General features: G+C 39.2%; 1 protein-coding gene across 2 annotated transcripts; it reads left to right on the forward strand.

Annotated features, from left to right (window-relative positions):
* Positions 1–18237: 18237 nt before the first annotated feature.
* On the forward strand, positions 18238–19153 carry LOC131225790 (protein METHYLENE BLUE SENSITIVITY 1-like). Of its 2 annotated transcripts, none has more exons than XM_058221383.1 (2): positions 18238–18395; positions 18600–19153. In XM_058221383.1, exon 2 carries the CDS (start codon positions 18639–18641, stop codon positions 18951–18953), a length of 315 nt encoding a protein of 104 aa, XP_058077366.1. In that variant the 5' UTR covers positions 18238–18395; positions 18600–18638; the 3' UTR covers positions 18954–19153. The 2 variants fall into 2 exon arrangements, with proteins under 2 accessions (XP_058077366.1, XP_058077367.1); XM_058221384.1 differs by having other exon boundaries at positions 18244–18395; positions 18604–19153.
* The last annotated feature ends 39 nt before the right edge of the window (positions 19154–19192 follow it).

Below are 19192 nucleotides of genomic sequence, written 5' to 3' on the forward strand. Positions count from 1 at the left end.
AGTGTGCTTGTTCCCCCTTTCTTCCTTACCATGGCAAGTCTTTGTGAAATAACTCCGATGAGAAGCAAACGAAGGCGTTAAGAAACCCTCCTGCCCAACCCTAGGCACTCTAAAATCCGTTTTCAAACTTGCACCCATTTTGAGTCAAGAGATAGATAAATAGGCACATCCCATCACACTGATTGGGGGCCGTTCATAGTGATCGAGGAGTCGAAGACCAAGAAGTGAGTTATTTATACCAAGCATTCTTCTTATGGCTAGATCCAATCTCTCAGTCCCTGCAGAAAGGAAAAAGAATTTTACGTTCTTCATTTCGGGAAGGGAGAATTAGGGAAATCCTATTGATTTCTACTCTCCAGACCTTTGAGAAAAGCATGAAAAAAAGGCTCGAATGGTACAATCCCACCAGACCCGTCGAAATCAAATAGTTATCAACTTCCAATTCAACATAATAAAGCAAGTCAAATCAAAGACTCAAGGGTCAACTCATTGCTTCTATTGCCTCTCCATTCCCAAGCCGAAACTCAATAAAGTCAAGATTCCAACCTTGTTCGCATCCAACTTCTTCTAGTCACCTTGCCTTCCCTTCCCTGCGCTGGTAGCTCTTTTAGGGCTAGAATCTCGTTTGCTTGTTGGATGGGGCCTAGGCTTGACAACCATCTTACCTCACAAAGATGAACGATCGAATGGCGTTTTTATTCCCCTCAACCCCTTCCTCCTTTTTTTGGGTTTGGTTTGATAGGGAAACAGACACGGTACCGCCAATTGACTAGCAACACATATGTGGGATTCGCTATGGGATTGCCCCCGCTTGCAGCTTGTAGCTTGCTGATCTTTGTGTTAAAAAATGACACAAAGTTGGATACGAGTAGATGTTGGTCGAAAACGTCTCTCATTCATAGTGGAACAAAATAGTCTCGCTCAATGCGTCATTTGATTTGATGTATATTCGCCATCAGAGTTTTGGAAACTTCGAAACTCAAACCCATAAGCGTCTTCTAAAAGACTTATGGTTTAGTAGCTATACCGGAGTGGAGTTGTCAACTCCACGGAAGGGACCGGACTCCCCCTTCAAATAGGACTGCGCCCTGATGACAACATAGGATGATTCATTTGATGTAAAAGAGGGGGCCCATTTCTCGTCTCGTAGGCAGGGTCAAGCATTGCATCGTAAGGAGGTGGGAGTCATAAAACACTATCAAATACGAACGGAGGGAAGGGAATGGACCCGCCACCCTTTTACTAGTATTTGTTATTTGATGTTCTCTCCACCTTTGATGAATGTGCCTGTGACATAGAAAAATAATTTTGTACCTTGTTTTGCATCCTTCATAGCTTGCATGCCCAATTGCAATTTTTTAGCATTCAAACTATTTGGTACATGCATTATAGGACACATTCGGTATTTTCCTTATGTTCTATGTGAGTTAAGACTTATTATTTCTTTCCTTATTTTCTTTTTATATAGAAGGGTACTTTTTTTTTTATAGAGAGAGAGAGAGAGAGAGAGAGAGAGAGAACAAAAATTTATTAGAATGCCCACCAAAAGGCACGAAAAGAATACAAGGCAATGCTAAAATGCCAAAATACAAGAAAAAGAAGCACCCTTAGCTACATATACATGAGGAGCCTAACCCTTAAGAAGACCAATAACTATCTTTATCACCCTATCCACGGAGGACCTCCCATTTCTGAAACACCTCTCATTCATCTCTTTCCAAATGGCCTAAAAAATAGCCAAAATGAGAAGTGTCCAAACTACTTTGCTAGCCTTCCCACCATGTCCTTCATGCCCCTCCCAGAGAAGAGCCTCCACAGATTCCAGCACAACCCACACCATATGAGACTTGATAAGGAAAAACTCCCACACTTTTTGAACAAAGGTGCAATGGATAAATAAGTGGTTGATTGACTATGCTTCATCCATGCACATCAAACAAATGTTTAAGAGAATAAGAGATCTCCGTTGAAGATTATCGATAGTTAAAACTCTCTTTCAACCGACCGACTGCACAAATGCCACAACTCAAGGAGGGGCATCCATAATGCCATTGGAGAAAGGATGAGAGGGGTCGGGTTGTTACTTGAACTGGATGTAAGTATGAAGAAAGAAGCCACAAGAATTTTCCAAATTGGTGCCCTTCCCAAATCATCGTGTCCTCCACCTGAGAGGAAGGAGTAGCATGTAAACTCTATAACCTTATCATCGGTCAAATTCCTATGGCATGGAGGGCTCCAAACGAGAGAACTGCCACAACTAGAGTAGCATCAAGAAATTGAGACAAAGCGGTCTAGAGCCTGAACAACTTACCCAGGAAAGACATCTTGAAGCGTCCTATCACCACACCAAACATCCACCAAAAAGTGGATATAATTCCCATTTCCAAGAGTGAACGAGATCCCTCTCTGGACTCTGTGTTCCATCGACAGGATAGCTTTCAAGATGTTCGAGGCACGGTAGAGAGAAGAACGCTTCACAAACCAACCCCCTCTTGAACTCAATATTTATGGACAATTATCTCCCTCCAAAGACTATCCAAATCAGTGCCAAGCTTCTAATGCCATTTCCCAAGAAGTGCTATGTTCATGAGCCCTAAATCTTTTATACCCATACCCCGTTCAACAATCAGCCTATAGACCTCTCCCCATTTAAGGATATGAAACTTCTGGTCTTCGTGAACCCCTTTCCAAAGAAAGTCCCTTCTCAACTTTTCTAGCCGCTTTAGCACCAATCGGGGACACTTGAAAAGAGACATAAAATAAACAAGCATGTTCAAAAAGGTCGACTTAATGAGAGTCAACCTCCCTCCCAAAGAGAGGTACTGGCATTTCCAACTTGCTAGCTTCCTCTCGATTCTTTCAACCACCTTGTCCCACAAGTGGTTAGCTGGCTTCCCTATGCAAAGAGGTAGGGCTGAGGTACGTAGAGGGGAACGACCTTTCTTACAGCCAAAGAAATTTACAAACCAATCCAACTCCTTGTCGGGAACGTGAAACCCCAACATTTCACTTTAGCCTCATTAATCTTAAGCCCCAAGACCACTTTGAAACAAACAATGATTTTTCGAAGATTGTCCACAGAAATCACATCCACATTGCAGAACAAGATGGTGTCAGCCACACATTGGAAGTGGTTGATCTGATGTCCTCTTTTGGAGACCTTGAAGCCGCTGACTAATCCATTCTCCTCCCCCGTAGACACCTTCTTGCTAAGCGCCTCACCAACAACCACAAAGAGGTAGGGTGAAAGGGGATCCCCTTGCCTAAGACCCCTAGAAGCCTTAAAGAATCCTCATAGAAGGGTACTTTTGTCCCTTCATAAATTTGAGTTGTACAGCTCATCATGATCTCGTTTGAATTGGTAAGGTTTGGAACTTTTACCATGGCGAACTCTATGGAATCATCGCTAGAGACACTATTGTAGGGTCGTTAGATCCATGCTTCCAAATATCTATATCGTATCAGCCGGTAATGGTGTATTGTATCTTTAGGGCCAGAACCGTTACTCTTTATGGGTTCAAAAGGCCCACTTCAAAGATCAATAGGTGTATCAGCCTGTATTGGTGCCGGTACGCTGTCGCGTATCACATTGCAGCTGACATGCCTATAAGATACCATTTATTTATTTATTTTACTTTTCCTTTTTTGAAATCAATTTTTTACTTTTAGTCCTTATATTTTAATGCATTTTCTTCTTTTCAAGCATATTGGAGGGCTAGGAAGTCATTTTCGACCAAATATGGGCCTATTTTGGAAGAGAGAGTTGAGTGTGATTCGACGAACTTAAGTGGAGAGGAACCGATTTCATAGTTATGTTTATATATATATATATACACACACCTACGCACATGCACACCTTTGCACACGTGTCATGGGTGTCGAATCCGAACAGTCCATAAGATGCAGAATCCCATGAAACCTTAGGGGGTGAATTTTCACCCTGACCTAAGATTCTGGTGGGCCATAGAAAAGAGAAATTCAAATCAAGGGAAGAAACTGTTTGCATTTTTCATGGCCCACTGAAGTTTTGGTTCAAAGTAAAAATTGGTACCAGGAGGTTTCACGAGGTTCTGCTTCATGTGGACCGTTCAGATTTTTGAGACTCATTAGATATGATGAGTTCTCAAAAAAGTTCGTATGTAGCCCGTACGAACTGGTTCGCAGGTGAGCGTTCCGCTATATATATATATATATATATATATCACATTTTTTTTGGCAAAAAAGAAAAATCCAGCATGGTCCAATACATGGTTGAAACAATCACAGTACATCCTGTATCATATTGTTTCAAGCCAAGCTGATATGTGCTCCAAACCGATTTTCAGAACCCTGGTTATTTATCTCAAAGGGTTAATCACAATGTTGTTTTTCCCTTTCAATTCTCTATGCAAGTTTGCTGAATGATTGGACTGTTGTTATTGTACCCTGGCACTGTTCAAAATTTCAAACTGCATTGTTCTTATGTTGTGTTGCTCTAGAGAGCTCTCCTTTGGTGCTTGTTTCCTTGAGAAGAGCAATATGTTTTTAGTGCATCCTTTTCTTTTAAACATGGTCTCCCATTTGAGGATATGTTTGTACTTCAATGATTGAATTTTTGTGATAACTGTGTGATGGGTTGGTTCTAAACAAACCAATGAAATTTTGATGGTTTATGTTTTAGTTTTGGATGAAGGATGGGTCTGTTGTCTGTTGATATGCTTTATAAATAAGTGACAGGTATCATTAATTAAGTAGACTCATATGTTTCAAAAACTAATATAGGGAACTCATGAGTCATGCGTGTTTACATCTACATTTAGAAATGCCTCAGATGGGGCAGGTGGTGGGGGGTTGTACTGCTGCTGTTTGGTTGTGGCCATTTGATTCATTCATTAGGAGTTCATTTATTATGGCAACATTACTAAGGCATGGCGGCATTCAAAGCAAGTTTCCTAAGCTTGGTTTTAGTGAAATTGAGCATTACTTCTTGGCAGTCCTTTGGGCGATTTGGGCAGAAACGAATAACCGCTGCTTTAGGATTTCTAGCATTTCTGCGGCCGGAGTTTTATCGCGCTTCCTTGTTTTCTTTAGGGACTGGGCTCCTTAAGAGCTTCTCAATTTTGGGATGGGGTTTTTCTGTTGGGGGACTGTTTGTTTGTTTGTTTGTTTTTTGGCTTCTTTTGCTTTTCTCTTCGCTAGTTTAGTTCCTTTCCCTGTATTTTGTTTCTCTTTCTCAATAATATTCTCATCTTAAAAAATATATATATATTAACTTTGTACCTAGTTTGCAAATTTCGTCACTTCTAGTCCCAAGTGCAAATATGGAGGCGATTTCTTACGTGCATTTTATGGGCAAGTATTGGGTATTTTTCTTTGATACAGTTGTTAGTTAAGACTTAAGTTCTTTGCTACGGCCCCACGTGTGTGCAAGGCATACCATCCATCTATACACCATCTCATGTGCCAGTGTGGAGTATAGGTGCCATATCCAAGCGGTCCATCAGGTGATTCTGATGCATACATGTTCTTGCCCAAAAATAAAGCTACTCCACTTATCAGGTGGGCTAAGACGTTAGAAACGGGTGGTAAGGTTAGAAAATTTTCTGCCATTTTTATTTCCAGCAGACCACTCCTTTTGTCTAATGTGGCCCACCTGACAAGTGGACCAACCTGGTTCTTGGTTCTGTGCATCTATTGCTGAATCCTGTAATGAATGGATTGGGTCTTGTACTTATGTGCCATGCTAGCACATCTGGTGGTGTGTACACGTACCTGAGCTACCTCCTCACACACACACTGGGCTTAGCAAAGCTTTAGGCTGACATTTCCTTCTTTACTTTCTTTTTACAGAGAAGAGTCTTTCATCCCATTTTACATTCGAATTGTTATGAATCTATCATCCCATTGCTAAGGCCATTAGGAACTTCTAGTAAGGTCAACTCTATGGAATCAGAACTAGTGACACTTTACTATCCTAGAGTTGGACTCTCAAAGATGTCTCAGATCATCTCCCTCTGCAATCATATTTGTCTGTTTAGATTTCCCCTTTCATTTCATTTATTTTTTTCTTTGTGAGCAATTTTACTGATTTCTTTGCAAGCAAGCTGATGATGCAAAATGAATGAACTTGTGTTATAGACGCACGCACACACTTACTTCGGAGCTGGTTCAATTGATGAATTTTGGTATCTTTCCACGCCTCATCTTTAAAATATATTTTTCTCTCTAATTGATTTTGTACATTTCATGTATGGATTGATCTTGAAGTCTGTCTATGAGTTTGCAATAATTGCTATTTTAATGCTCAAGGTAAGTATTAAGAGCACCATTTCTAAATACTAGATAAGTCAATGCTAATCCCAAATATGAAACAACAATGGGTATGGCTCTGCGCCATTCTCATTAGGTCTGTTCTAGCTGATAGATTTAAGTGATATAACAAATTCTATATTCTTTTCAACAAACTCAGCACGTCACATTTTAAAAATGTACAAGATATTTTGCAAGCCGGATGTTGGAAGAACTCGAGATCCAATAATCTTGTTTGGCATGTTTCGACTTTTGAGAATATGATTCCTCAGCCTTCTGATCTAGCTCTGTTTTTTTGTTACCCCTGTAATGCTCTCGGATTAAGAAATATTTGAAGTTACAGCTTGCACGAATCTTTTCCATACTTGATTTTTTATTTTTTATTTTTTTCCTTTTTTTGAAGGGTAACAGTGAATTTATTGAGCAGCCTTCGGAAAAGAATACAACCAAAACCAACTATTAAACAAAAAGAGAGGAAAGGATACAATTGTCAGTGGGTTTGGCACAGGAGGCCCCCAATCCACGACAAGCCATTTAATAGACCTAACAACACCGAGAGAAGAGCCTGATATGTTCCGGAAAGTTTGGTTATTCCTTTCCAACCATATGGCCCAGAGAGTCGCCGTGAGGGTGAGACGCCAGATTGCAGTCTTTTCCTTCCTGAATCTCCCTCCATGCCAAGCCGTAAGGAGGCCTTTGATTGATCTCGGCATTGCCCAAGAGGCTTTTCTAACCCCATACTTGATGTTTTCCATACTTCTTCATCTTCGTTCTTAAGTGGATAACATCTTTTTTTAAACACGCAGCTACATTAGTCAAAGCTTGAACCCACAGCTGGGGTGAAAAATATCACCAACAATTTGAAAACCTCACAATAATTTCGCGAAAAATACACAATGATATTATCGCAAGAATTTCAAAATATCGGCAGACTTTAAAATATCATGTTTTTTATCTTGATATTTACTTGAAAAGTTTTTTTTTTTTTTTTTTTTAAAACCCTCAAAATTGAAAATCTCCTGAGAAATTTACTGGTCGAGAAATTTCAAAGAATGAGATTTGTCACTATGCACGCAGCTCCTACTCGAAAATTGAACACCCTAACATCACACTGTAGGTAGTGAGTTACTTGTAAATCCTTCTGTTTGTTTTTTTATTAGCAAGTAGATTTCTGTTCTGAAACGTGCTAGAGCAAATCTGACTGGTTTGGACCTCCAGGTGGACTCAACCCTCCAGGAATTGAGGTCCAATTTGGGTTCTAAATCAGTGGCTAAGGTGGTGATGATGATAAAAGAATTATGCACAATTTTCACCCAGCCCGAGATGGAAGAGGTGCAAGGATTGTAGTTGTCTTTTCTCCCTACCTCTATGGATGATTCGAGAGATTAGTTAGTTAATGACACCTTAGCAAGGTATTATATAACAGTAACAGTGGCCGTAACAGCTACCACCACTACCTTTACAATACAAGGTGCAACGGCCATTGCAGGAGTGTAACGGCCATTACAATCTCTCTCTCAAATAATCTGAAAAACCTGTATCGGCCATGTAATAGTGTTATGGGGCCTTAACGTCCTTTATGGGAGGCAGTTACAGGAGCTGTAACGACCTTTACGGATCATTTTTTCGATAACGGTCATTACTACCCTGTAACGTGTAACGGTTGCCACCGTTACCTTAACGTAACGGCCTTTATGGCCCTGTAACAGCCTTTACAGCACACCATGCACCTCAGTCGATAACCACACAGATGGATGGTGACCTCTCATTATCTATTGCAACAATAGCAAAAAGATGCACTTGAGCTTTCAATGTCATGACGAAATGTTTGGGTGTACTTCTATTGCTTGAGAAAAACCATGATCAATTAAAAGCATAGTTGAGTCCTTACTCTTGCCCCAGTGTTAGACTCACAAGAGTTTCAACACCAGGTCAAGGGTTGAGTACCCATAGGTAGTGAAATCCCACTACGGCCTGAGTGTGTGTTGTGAAAAAAAAGAAGAAGAAGCATAGTTTAAAAACTCAAAAAGTCAACTCTGACTCAATTCTTCAGCCAATTAAACTCGAATACTTGATGTATTCTTCACTTGATTTGGTACTTCATAATTAAATTACGTACCAATAATTATAGTAATAGACAGTTTGACCATGCAAAGTATTTAAAATGAGCAGAGTATGGTATTGTGGTGATACAACTCCTTAGTGAAGATTGTGAGTTAGAAACCTGCTAGCCTTTAGTAGGCCTGTTTGGTTGACAGTCCTAAAATGAGTTTCTGAAAAGATTTTTTTTTTTAAAAAAATACAGAAAAAAGAAAGGAAAAACAATATTTGTTGAATTGATACTATAGGGTATAATTCATGAAAGTTAATTTAATTTGGAAATGCTGCGTTGTTGACACTCTGCTTTCTTGTTTTCTCTTACTAATGTTGTTTGGTATCACTGTTTTGGGAAAAAAAAAGAAGAAGAAGAAGAAGAAAAAGAAGTATCTTGTTAAGAGATTGTAGTAGGATGGTGAGAATGATGAACATGTAATAGGCCTTGTATCATACAACATCCAATGGAATGACGAGGGGATCATCCCATCATCACCATTATCATTCAAGCCATCATCTTCGTCGTTGTCATCATCAACGTTATTCAAGCACATCATCATCATCACCACCACCATAGTGTGGGCATCAGCATCATCATAGAAGCATTGCATGGCACTTTTTTCTATTTTTTGCACTATGTTCCAAGAAAGAAAGTTTGTAATGTACATTCGAGTTCCAACTTAAGTTTGAACAAATGGGGCATGTGGTTCAGGGGTACAAATTGGTGGTGTGATGGAGCTCATTATGGATGATGCATGCACTAAAGATCCATCAGATTGGAAGACCTTGTCTATATTGGATCTGCCATTTTTTTAAATATTAAATGTGAGTTATTATTTTTATTTCCTTTATTAACCTTCTATCTACTGCACTACTTTCAGCTGGGAGATTTTTGGTGCATGGGCCATCTACAATGAGGACATAATGTACAAAGGAACCATTGCCTCATTTGTTCAACTAATACCCTAATTATAGAGATCCACACTGCTGGAACATATGCATCAAATTAATGTATTGCTTCCTTTATAGGTTCTTAGCCTCCAGTCTTTAAAACTTTTTTCTATAGGTAAGGTATAGGCTTGAACCTGAGACTTCGAAGTTGAAATGCACTGTCTACCAACTGGGCTTTCCCCAAAGATGGGATTCTAAGCAGCTATTGGGATTGGGAAATCCAAGAATTTAAATAATAATAATATTTTTTTAAAAATTAAAAAAACAAAAACAAAAAAAAAAACAAGTATAGCTCAAGAAAATATTATTGTTGATTTTGGAGTTGAGATGATAGGGCGTGTCATGCAGCTTGCCCTTAAAACGGTCATTACACAAGCATAAACAGACAGAGATGAAATTGAATTATTGTTAATATATTTATGTTTATCTTAAAAGAGGGGTTGATGCTTCTTTCTTCCTATCCTTTTGGATATGGCTACTGTTATTATGATCGCTCTTTACAATAAGGCACTTTAATATCTGGCATCTTATTCCGGTCAACACTTAGGTTGTAGATTGCATCAGGTTCAAAGGACCAGCTACACCCTCCATAGCATCGGAGCAAGTCAGTTTTGTAGTTGTAGATCATGAGCACACACGGTTTCCTCAACCCTGGAAACCAGTACTCGCAAAACTGATTTGGTATGTCAGTCCAAGGGTGAATCCCATAATAAAATGCCTCGTATGTCGCTGCTAGCGGAAGTGTAAACCATTCCTTTGATCTCAATGCCTGCTTCGAACCCGCGCAACGGATCCGTAGTCGATGATTCAAATTGCGGGTTACTATGTCTACTGACGCAGTATTGTACCAGGCCGATTCTGATTCCCAGACAGCAACCAGCAGCATGACCGCCACCAACGCACTACTCCATACATTCCTCATTCCTTGTTTCTTATTGAGATGAGAAGCTAGCCCTGCCCCTAGCTGATGGAATTGCTACTCTACTGCTCTCAAATACCTTACCAACCTCTCTTACTTATACATACGCACACCAAGCTTGTGCAAAAAACGCCTGGGCCTATTACACCTGACTATTACTGTCATTTATTATTTATATTATCGTGCCTCATCTGCCATGCATCTGCATGTGGGGGACGTACGTTTCTTTTCATCTGGACCGTTGAAATTGTGTATCTTCTTGTGGATCAACACCGGCCCGGATGATCTTAACCTTTTCATTTTGGTCATTGAGTTCCAACTACTGGATGTTATATTTTACAGTTGGTTCGATCGAGCTGACAGTGGGTGATGATCTGAATCGCCTGATTGGCATGATTTTGTGTCTGCATTCTAGACGTCATAGTCTACGGTCTGGATTTATACGCATTTTTACGTTGTGGATGCAATGGATGAGACACCACAGTTTAAACAAAGATGGTGTACTTTCAACGTGGTCTTCTTCCGAAGGCAGTTCATTTTCCTGCAACATCAAAAACTGAAACGGAATGCTATACTTTGTTTTGAATTAATTGTGCGTGCGTTATTGTAAAAGGAATTTTACAAAAAAAAAAGAAGAAGAAGAATTTACATTTCCAGACCTTTTTCAAGATGGTTTATAAAACATTGCCTCATTAATGGCTTAGTCTCTGTTCAAAATGGTGGCTAAAAGGTGGGAACATTGAGCTCAGATCCACTACAAGAAAAATGGCTTTTAATTTCGGTTCAAAACGGTGGCTAGAAAGTTAAAAACCGAGGCTAAAGCCTTTACTTTTGGTTTTCCCTCAGTTACTCAAATTTGGGGCTGCAAGTCACATGGTTAAAGGCTTTACCTTCAGTTTGGACAACCGATCCTAAGAAGTATTTCAGTCTCAGTTCGTTAGCTGAGGCTAAAAGGACCTTTTAGCTTTGATTCTTCGAGTGGGGCTGAAAGGCCAAACGAGGCTAAATTAGCCTCAGTTGTTTCTAAGTGATGCTAAATCTAAATTTGATCCTCAGTTGCCTACAGTTAAGGCTAATTTTCAGTTTTTAACTTCAATTCTTGACAACTGAGGATACAGCATTTAACCATAAGCGTTAAATCCAATCTTTTTGCCTCAATTGACAAACGCTAAATTCATCTTTAGCGACTATTTCCAATCCTGTCAAATGGACAGCTAAAACAAATTTGAGTGGTCCGAATTCTGTGAGTGAAAGTAACAGATGTCATCCAATCAATGTGATATTCAAGCTATGTTAAATCCCCAATTGGGGTCCATGATTTCAGCAGTCCAGGTTGATCTGCATGAATGCCACCATTTGATTGGTTGATGAGTGGCCATAACTAGGTGGTCTGTGCCTGTGGAATGGTGTGTACATTCCAATATTCTTTAATCCTGCATGAAAGGGTGTGAAGAGTTTTTTTATTTTTATTTATAAAAAAAAAAAAAAAAAAGATCACCATCTTCCTCAAATCAATATGACCTTGAATTCATAAGGCATAATGGCTCTCAAATCCACAAGAGTTAAGATAATTGAAATTTGCATCTCAAATAAAATTATAAAGTTTTAAATAATAAAATGAAACCCCAATTAAGAGTCATAACACAAACAAAATGAAACTTTCTAGAATAGTAAAACTTACTAAAAATATAAAATTCTAATCTAACTTGGTATGATGATTCAAATCATAAGCAAATGCCAAATACTAAAACTCCAAGAATAAAAAGTTACATCCAACCTAAAAACTTATTAAAAATAGTAAGTTTTTCAAAAAAAAAAATGAGAGACTTGAATAGGAAGGAGTTATTTTCTTGTAAAACAGAGTGATACGATGCACTTATGAGTGTTGGTTGACCCCAAAATAAAATTTCAATCAAAATTCATAGGCCGTGCATCCCGTAACTCATTTCAAATCAAAAGTTATGATTGATTTATGGTTTATGCTTTGAACAACATTTTTTCTTAATCCATAATGAATTTCTCTAATCTGAACGCGCCTCGGCCCAGTTACATGACGCCCTACGTAAGACTGGGCCAGATCAAATAGATGACGTCCACTTCTGTTTTGGCTTTTTTCTAGTCAAGCCAGGAATAGGTTTGTTGCCTGCTCTACATCAAATCCCTTAGAAATCCTTGGGAAAACCTTTTCAGAGTCCTAACAAATTTTTCTTAGCAAATAAATACAACAAGTTTCAGTTATCTCGCTGCCTGATATACGCTCATGTGCAATAATTGGATCCTCAACTCATTGCTATCACCAGAATTTCCAAACAGCCAATATAAAACCCATAAAAAAATGGTAAAATTACCCTTCAATCACTGGCAATTCAGTTGCATTAACTTTCATCTAGCACATCCTACTAGGTCAAACAGTAAAATATCTTAGCCATAGTAGCAAATTCTGAAACATATGATTTGGAATCAAATTTACAACAATGAAATAACATCAATTCAATTTATGATGGCCACAACTAATGGCATGGATGAGGAACCGAGTGTCCCTGAAATGAGGTTTGCTACCTATGGGCTTGTCTTGGAAGACTTGCTCCTTTCACACTCAATCCGGCTTCACATTAGAGTAAAGAAGGGTGTCTCTCGTGAGGGGCATATTCAATAGAAAGTAGACCTCTGAAACCAAAGCAACCAAAATAATAAGTACTCAGTGGAATCTCGCAATTAGAATATAATTATCCTTCTAATTCTAAAATGTTGGCTGTGGTGTGGCCCACCTAAGTCTAGATTGACCTTAACTTTAGGGCCATGGCTCACCATGGAAGGGTGCATTTGATTGATGGGATGGATGTCTGTCATACAATTACAGTGGGGCCCATAGAGCTGGACCACGTACTCATGAGAATACATTATACATAACAGAGCTATGTATCCGAAATTTATATTATGATTTATATAGGAAATGATTCGCATAGTATGTATTTTAAATGCTTGATATTACATAAATAAAAAATAAATCTTTGAATTCTAAATATATAAAACTAAATTACAACTTTTATTATACATGCACTCACACCAGAGTGGGATTTCACCACAATGGGTATTCGAACCCATGATTTCGTATTAAATCAACAACAAGAATATGAACCATACTTTTGGATTTTTTTATTTTTATTTTTTTAACTCGATATTATTTAATCAATAAGGTTCCTTGTTTAGATCCGGTCATATTCCCGCAAAAACAAGGAATATCTTATTCAATTAGGGAACCTGATCGAATGCCATTGTCGATCTCCCAAGCAAGGGAGCCTCTCCCGGATCCATCCTAGGTTAAAAGGGGGAGAAAACTATCGTTAGAATCTTAGTAGGGGCCAAATCTAACCCTGAGTCATTTGAGAAATGGACCACCACATACACAAATGTGGATGTGTGAACTAGAGCAGTCCAGGCATGACCCACCTCTCTTTTCTCTTCTTCACTTTCTCTCATTATCTCTGAGTCTAGTTGGGACGTCCACCAAGGGGGTTTAGGGTGGTGCATGTGAATGTTAGGGGCTCACTCTTCCCTCCTCTTTGGAATAAGATCTTATAAGGAGGATTTTAGGAACGCAGGAGGAAATAAATCTCTAGTAAACATGCACTTCAGGCGTCAAAATCTCTCCATTATCAGTAGTCATCATCCTTAGGCAATTTCCATACCACCTAGGGTACGATTCATCTCATATCTCAACTATTGAATATCCATTAAGTGTGATTTAAAACAAATTAACAGTTGAAAACGAAAATCAACAATTAAAAAACTTCAGTTAATCCATTGAAAACCTCATAGGAGTCGGCTGGTCTTTTAAACACTTGATGGACTATCCAAACCATAAGATTGACATATATTCATATCTCCAGAAAACATATTGGATCCCTTGTTAGATCATGCATACTTTGAGAACCCTGATGAAGAAGTCTAGCTACATCCACTTTTAGTGGATATGCAGAAGCCTTGTAAGGAGAGCCAAAACATGATCCTTTAGGACCTCTACATCCGCACATCCTCAAGTCATGGGATTTGACAGAGTTAGTGCAACTACAAGCTTATTCAAGTCTGGGCATTATGGGTCTCCCAATCTTGATGGTTGTAAGTGATCTCTGTCAATGCAAGTGACTAAAGGCCCAATCCAAGGATCCATCCATGGTTTACTTGCACACTCATGTGGGGGTAAGGAAAGAGGCAATTCGACACCAATTCACCCCCGATGGGTGGAGATTGTTCATCCTAACACCAAACTAGTCCCCTCAAATAAGATGACCATCCAATTATGATACAGATATGCTCTAGAACTTGTATGGTCATGGCTAAAAAATTGAGATCTATGAACACAACTCTCTCTTGGCTATCAAGCCAATGTATTCAATCTCGAGTGTCCAAGAGCATCAAAGGCGATGCCTCTCAAAACCCATACAAAATATGTTCCATAAGAATTAATTAACAATAATGAAATGCATCATGTTATATAAACTGAGATCATATGGGGCCTCCTTTGACATGGATCATGAGAGAGCTTCATATGATATAGACCAAAGGAAAGTGAGAAGTAGAGAAGTAATAAGTTATATATATATATATATATAACTTTCAATGCATAAGTTACTTTTACAACGATGCTTACCAAATTAATTTAAATGAAAAAAATAACTTAATCACTTAATATAAGTTAAAAAGTAACTTATTTAATGATATCCAAACAAGCCCTAAAAATGGGGAGCGGATTGGATACTGAACACTTCAGTAGCCAAAAGGTTACTGAAATGACGTGGTAAAATGGCATTGGTGGATACCAATCGGCTGTTTCCTTCTAATAAATGCTACTCCAACGGAGATCCGTTAGCGGATGTTTTTCCGTTTATGCCATGAACGCACTCGGCCACACACAGGTAATTGTTTATCTTAATAATTTTTTTTTAAAAAAAGGACGCGGATTCCCCATGATCTTTCAAAGGAAGTTCCTGCGCTGGGAACCCAGGTGGGGCCCACTGTGATGTTTGTGAGAAATCCTACCCGTCCATCCATTTTTTGAGTTCAATTCAGGACATGAAGCCAAAAATGAACCGTCTCGGGAGCTCAAGTTGGCCAAAAACGTGATAATTGAACGTCCATATTGAAATATTCATGGGCCACAGAAATTTTGAGTCATGCTAATATTTGTGATTTCAGTTCATCCCTGTAGGAATGAAGTTATTAACGATATGGATGGCTTGTAAACATCACTGTCGAACCCAGGTAGATTTTAACAATAGGAATTTTCCTAACCACATTTTCCTTTAGTACGGCCCACTTGAGCTTTGGATACGGTTCGTTTTTGGAATCATGTCCTGAAATGCACTCAAAAAATGGATGGAAGGGGAAGATTTCTCAAAAACATGACATTAGGCCCCACCTGGGTTCCCAGCACAGGGTCCAGAAAAAACGTACGTGGAGTTTATCGGTATTTGGCCAAGGGAAGCAGATTGCGTACTGAGTAAACTCTATGGGGTCCATCGTGATACCGTAATTTATGTATTTTATGCAGTCTGTCCATCCATTTTATAAGATAATTTTAGAGCCTTAGCTCAAAACCTAATCATATAAAAGGATAAAACTGGCCACACCGAAGGAAACAGTGTGAATTGAATTTATATCGTTGAAAAATTCTTGGGGGCCATGGAAGTTTTGGATCAAGATTATATTTGTTTTTTTTTACCTTCATCCATGTTTTTTGATCCTTTGAACAGTTTGGATGAAAAATAAACATCGGCCTGGAAAGGTTTCAACGGTGGAAATCATTATTTCCACTGTTTCCAGTGGTATGGTCCACTTGAGATTTATATAAGCTTCAATTTTAGGCTCAACACCTAAAATTAGATGGAAAAACAGATGAAAGATATGGATAAATTACATAAATTCATAGTAGGCCCAACTGAAGTTTCTCAGTATGACAATTCGATTTCGTGGTCGAGTGGGTGCACAGTGGAAACAGAGAAAGATTTGTTAACGGATGTAACGGAGTTGCATTTATGCCAAGGGAACATACCATTGGTATCTAACCAATGACATTTGGCCACATCACTTCAGTAACCTTTGGACTACTGAAGCGTTCTGTATCCAATCCGCTCCCCTGAAAATGTAACTACTTAGCAAGGATGTTTTATACTTTACCACGCAAATTATATAAAACCAAATTTCCTTTTCACTTCTTTTAATGTGTATAACTAGTATAGAGTTTTGATTAGAGAGATCGTGCAACAGGGTGTTTGTAAAGCTTAAGACCCACCCAAATGACTGCTCGGGTGTTTGTAAAGCTTAAGACCCACCCAAATGACTGCTCGATGTCAATGTATCATTCCATTTGGGGAGTAGATTGTCTTACTCCGGGTAACACAAGAGATTGTAGGGACCACCTTGATGTATGTGTTGTATATTCATATCAACCATCCTTTGTTTTCACTTATTTTAGATAATGGTCCAAAAAATGATGTTAATCCAAGTCTCAAGTGGACAACACCATAGAAAATAGTAGTCATTGACCATTAAAAACTTCTTGTGGGCCACAAAAGTTCTGGATCAAATTGATATTTATGTTTTCGCTTCATCTAGGTCTATGTGACCTTATCGATGGGTTGGATAACAAATAAACACTAAGGCAGACCCTAGGAAGCTTTTAATGGTAGGTGTTTACCGACTCGTGTTTCTCACAGTATGGTCCACCTGATATTTGGATTAGCTTCATTTTTTATGTCATGCCTTAAAATGAGCTTAAAAAAATAGGTAGACAATGTGAATATACAACACATGTCAAGGCGGGCCCTATGGGAAAACACCTACTACTGTGGGTGAGACCCATTGTCATCCAAACATCCACGGTGTAACTCGAGTAAACAGCCGATCCAATCCCTTCATTTATATTTTAGTAAACCCATGCATGTAGCTTCCTTCTTTACCTTTGCTTGGTGGGAGTGGATTGGATGACTGGCCTCCATGGTATGTTGACATCTCTTCTATGAACCATATCATAAATGTATGTGTTATATTGATAAGCTCCGTCTATTCCATGAGATCATTCCAGGGCATTGGTAGATCCAAAGTTTAAGTGGACCACGCCACAAAAGCACTAGCTATTGAACTTCTACTTTTGGAAACTCTCCGAGGAATAAAAGTTTTGGATCAATCTGATATTTGTGTAACCTAGGGTAAATAAACATTATGCTCCGCCTTAGGAAGGTTTCAACAGTGGATATCATTATCCCACTGCTTTCTGCGGTGTGATTCACTGAAAAAAATGGATGGACGGTGTGGATGTAACGTATATATCATGGTGGGTCCATAGAACTTGGTGACGTCAACGCACCACCAAGGTCGGTGGTGCATGGCACCACGCAATCGGACGCGGATTGGGTCCTACCCCGCCCGTCTCCAGCTGGGAACGGGCAGGATCTTTGAGTGGCCAAAGTGATGTATGGATATTATCCAAACCGTCCATTCATTTTTTCGTATCATTTTAGGTATAAGCCCAAATGTTAGATAGATACAAGGCTCAAGTAGACTACACAATAGGGATTAAATTATTACCATCGAAAACTACTTAGGGCCACGGAAGTTTTAGATGGAGCTGATATTTTTGTTTTCTCTTCATCCATGTCTATGTAAGTTTATGAATGGATTCGATGGAAAATAAACATCACGTTAGGCCTAGAAAAGTTTCAACGGTAAGAATCATTATCACTGCTGCTTCGTGTGTTGTGATCAAATTAAGCTATTGACATGTCTCATTTTTGAGTTTTTTTTTTTTTTTTTTTTTAATTTTTTATTTTGTCTAAAATGATACTAAAAAATTGATGGATGGTGTGGATAAGACCTATACATCACGCTGGACATTCAAAACTCCTGCCCGTTCCCAGATGGAGAAGGGCCGGGGTAGGACGCAATCCGATTCCTCGGTTCTTGCTTTCTCTTCTCTATTGACCTCTTACCCATCTTTCCGTCCGAACTCGCTTTACGTGCATCGCACGTGCGATACCCTCAACCCATATAATAATTCCCATCTCCATATAAGATTAGGGCTCGTTCGGTCTCGTGTGATTTCTGATCGGAGGAGGACGAACGCGGTCGGCTGCGGCTCTTTCGGGCAAGAAAACCTCTTCCTATTCATTGATTTTATTTTTTATTTTTAAAAATAATTATTATAATTTCTTGGATTGCTTTTGTTTGGAGATGATGATTCCTGTTGACTCTTGTTTCTTCCTGTTATTATTGTTAATTATTTCTCAATTTCAATAAAGCTATCCGTTTGTCTAGGGTTTTGATTTGGAGTTTTCATCTGATGAGGCAGGCAGGTTACGGTGTCTGTTTAGTATCAATTCCATCAGTCATGACTGGAAAGGCAAAGCCGAAGAAGCATACGGCCAAAGAGATAGCGTCAAAGGTGGATGCGGCGACTACGAACAGAGGGGGAGGGAAGGCTGGGCAAGCCGATCGTTCTGGGATCGAGAAGGGCGGCCATGCCAAGTTTGAATGCCCTCACTGCAAGATCACTGCCCCTGATGTCAAATCTATGGAGATTCACCATGAGGCCAAGCACCCCAAGATCCCCTTTGATGAAACCAAGATCTCCAACTTGCATGCCACCCATGTCGTCGAATCCTCCAAGGCTCGCCCTGGCGTCCGTGGCAGTTACAAGAAATAGCCACATCTCCCCCTTTTCCACCTAGCTCTTTTCAACCCTTGTCCTGCCAGCTGTTGGGTTTGTTTGGGGACGTTAGATCACCTGCTACAACTTCTTCTTCTACTACTTTTACTACTACTTGTCCTTTTTATTACTTCGTACCATGGAACAAAGAGAATGTGTTACTTGTCTATGCTGCAAACATGTGCTCTTTATGTTTATATGGGTGTTTCTATCTGCTTAGGCCACCATACTTATAC

This window comes from Magnolia sinica, chromosome 14 (assembly GCF_029962835.1).
Source record: "Magnolia sinica isolate HGM2019 chromosome 14, MsV1, whole genome shotgun sequence".
NCBI classification, from domain to species: Eukaryota; Viridiplantae; Streptophyta; class Magnoliopsida; order Magnoliales; family Magnoliaceae; genus Magnolia; species Magnolia sinica.